The 2,451-nt window shown below is 54.9% G+C and overlaps 1 protein-coding gene across 1 annotated transcript; it reads left to right on the top strand.

Moving 5' to 3' along the window:
- The first annotated feature begins 1,643 nt into the window (after positions 1–1,643).
- LOC144166993 (uncharacterized) lies at positions 1,644–2,171 on the top strand. Its single transcript, XM_077696410.1, has one exon. It carries the CDS (start codon positions 1,902–1,904, stop codon positions 2,160–2,162), a length of 261 nt encoding a protein of 86 aa, XP_077552536.1. The 5' UTR covers positions 1,644–1,901; the 3' UTR covers positions 2,163–2,171.
- Positions 2,172–2,451: the final 280 nt, after the last annotated feature.

The following is a 2,451-nucleotide window of genomic DNA, read 5'->3' as shown; positions in this document are numbered from 1 at the left end:
GGGCCATATGTGACTGTAAATTCAACAAGAAGCGAGGCGCTGATTCCGGAGGTCTGTAAACGGCACATAATATGAAAACATTCCCAAAAAGTTTTATCCTCAGGAAAAGACTTTCACTATCCTCAGCTTGAGGAAGAGCAGTAGCCTCAACGCAGGATATAACAATGACTGCGGCACCGCCACCACGGGTTAGCCGATCTCTACGGAAAATATTGTATGTCGGAGGTATTAAATCATCATCGTGAATGTCGTCGTGAAGCCAGGTTTCCGTTGAAACTACAAGTGCGGGTCATGAGATAATAGGAGGGATTCAAGCTGCTCAGTCTTATTTACGACGCTGCGCGTGTTGATATTAAGCAATCTGATAACCGCACTCCGCAACCAAGCTAGGAGCTGGCCCGCTGGAAGCGACGTTGGTGCTTTTCTGCGTTCGCACTGTTCGCAACCCCTGACGTACGGAACGGTAGAGGCCAGGCCAGAAGAAACGACGGCGGACTCGATCATAAGTGCGAGAGATGCCGAGATGCCCAGCAGTGGGCATGTCGTGAAGCTGCTGTAGCACAGTGGAGCGTAGGTGCTGGGGAACGACGAGCAACAGCTCCGGACCATCGGGACGGACATTGCGACGGTATAGGATGTTGTCACGGAGCAGAAACATTGTCGTTGAAGTGTCGGGAGAGGCCGAGTTAAGGTTCTCTATAATAGATCCTGTGCCGGGTCATGACGCTGCTTTTGCTTAATGTGAAGAAGGCCAGATATAGTGCCCAGAAAAGCTGCACTGTCATCTTCATTGTACAGGGTGGCGGGACAGGCAATCAGCGTCTTGATGCAAACGTCCAGATTTGTATTTTACATCAAATGTATACTCCTGGAGACGCAATACCCACCGACCTAGCCGCCCCACGGGGTCCTTTAGCGAAGATAGCCAGCACAGCGCGGGATGGTCTGTCACGACCGTAAACGAGCGGCCGTGCAGGTAAGGACGGAACTTTGTCACTGACCACACAAGAGCGAGACATTCTCTTTCAGTGATTGAGTAGTTGCGCTCTGGGGTGGAAAGAAGGCGGCTCGCATAGGCGATAACACGATCCAGTCCACCTTGTCGTTGCGTCAAGACCACCCCGATACCGTAACCGCTGGCATCCGTGCGGACTTCTGTGGGAGCATGACGACCAAATGAGCCATAAGTGGTGCAGTGGTGAGCACGGAAATGAGGGTGGTAAAAGCGGCCACTTCATCAGAGCCCCAGGAAAACCGAACGTTTTTCTTCAGCAGACCGGTAAGGGTTCAGGAAATGTGCCCAAAGTCCTTGATAAAGCGGAGGAAGTATGAACAGAGTCCTAGAAAGCTTCTAACGTCTTTTGTTGAGCGTGGTGCCGGGAAGTTCTGGACTGCGGGAACTTTATCCGGGTCGGGTTGAACTCCCCTGGCGTCAACGAGGTGCCCCAAGATTGCACTTTTTCTACGGCCGAAATGACATTTTGAGGAATTTAGCTGGAGACCCGCCCTTCGGAAAAGTGCCAGAATCTCAGAAAGGTGCTCGAGATGGGGGGTAAACGAAGGCGAGAAAACGATATCATCATCCAAGTAACAGAGGCATGTGAACCACTTAAAGCCCTGGAACAGTGAGTTTGTAGCGGCCACTTCGTCATCGAGAGCAAGAGCCACCATCATCATCATTGGCCGCTGCCGCCAGCGTCAGCAGCGCGTGGCCACGACACGCAGGACGAGCCACGCGCCACAGAGAACATCATGGCTTCCGCGCTGCTCGGCCGGACTCCACGGGCTGCTCCCTGATTCTCGGCCCATGTTGTCGTCCCCACGCAACTCTAAATAAATGTAGGCCCTGCCGCACCGCCTCATCGGCCGCCTACATAATTGGTGACCCGGACGTCGGCAGCATGAAGCCCCACTTAGCTTGCCCTCTGCCGCCCTACCCGGCCTTCGAGCGACCCTACCCCCGAGCCTGGTTCTTCAAAATGGAAGCACACTTCCTCATTCGCGGTATCGACTCACAGGCCGAGCGCTACCGCATCACCACCGCCCTGCTTCCGGCCGACCTACGCGGTGAGCACCTAAAACGCTTCGAGCGGCCCTACGATACACTGAAGGCCTACGTGATGGCGCGCCTCGACACGAGTCCTTCCCGCCCGCCACAATGACACTGTATCGCTTCCTGCCACTTCTTCCTCGCACGCCGTGACTCATGATGGAATGGGAACCTCGCTCCCCGGCTTTCAGCCTCCCTCGCGCCCTGAAGACCTTCTACCACCTCCAGGCTTCGCTGAACGTCATTCTACGGGTCACTCCAACCCGGCTGCGCCCAGTCACTCCACTCAAAGTGCTTCCACCCCGTCACTCAGTGCGCCGACCTTGCCACCCCGCCCACCATTCTACCCTAAGAACCCCGAGGGTTGGCTTATGCAGATGGAGTGCTTTTTCGATCTCTAC

Source organism: Haemaphysalis longicornis, unplaced genomic scaffold, assembly GCF_048455015.1.
Source record: "Haemaphysalis longicornis isolate Haplotype H1 unplaced genomic scaffold, Haemaphysalis longicornis Haplotype H1 scaffold_2, whole genome shotgun sequence".
NCBI lineage: Eukaryota > Metazoa > Arthropoda > Arachnida > Ixodida > Ixodidae > Haemaphysalis > Haemaphysalis longicornis.
Note: the sequence above shows the minus strand (reverse complement) of the source record. Positions and strands in the feature narration are given on the sequence as shown.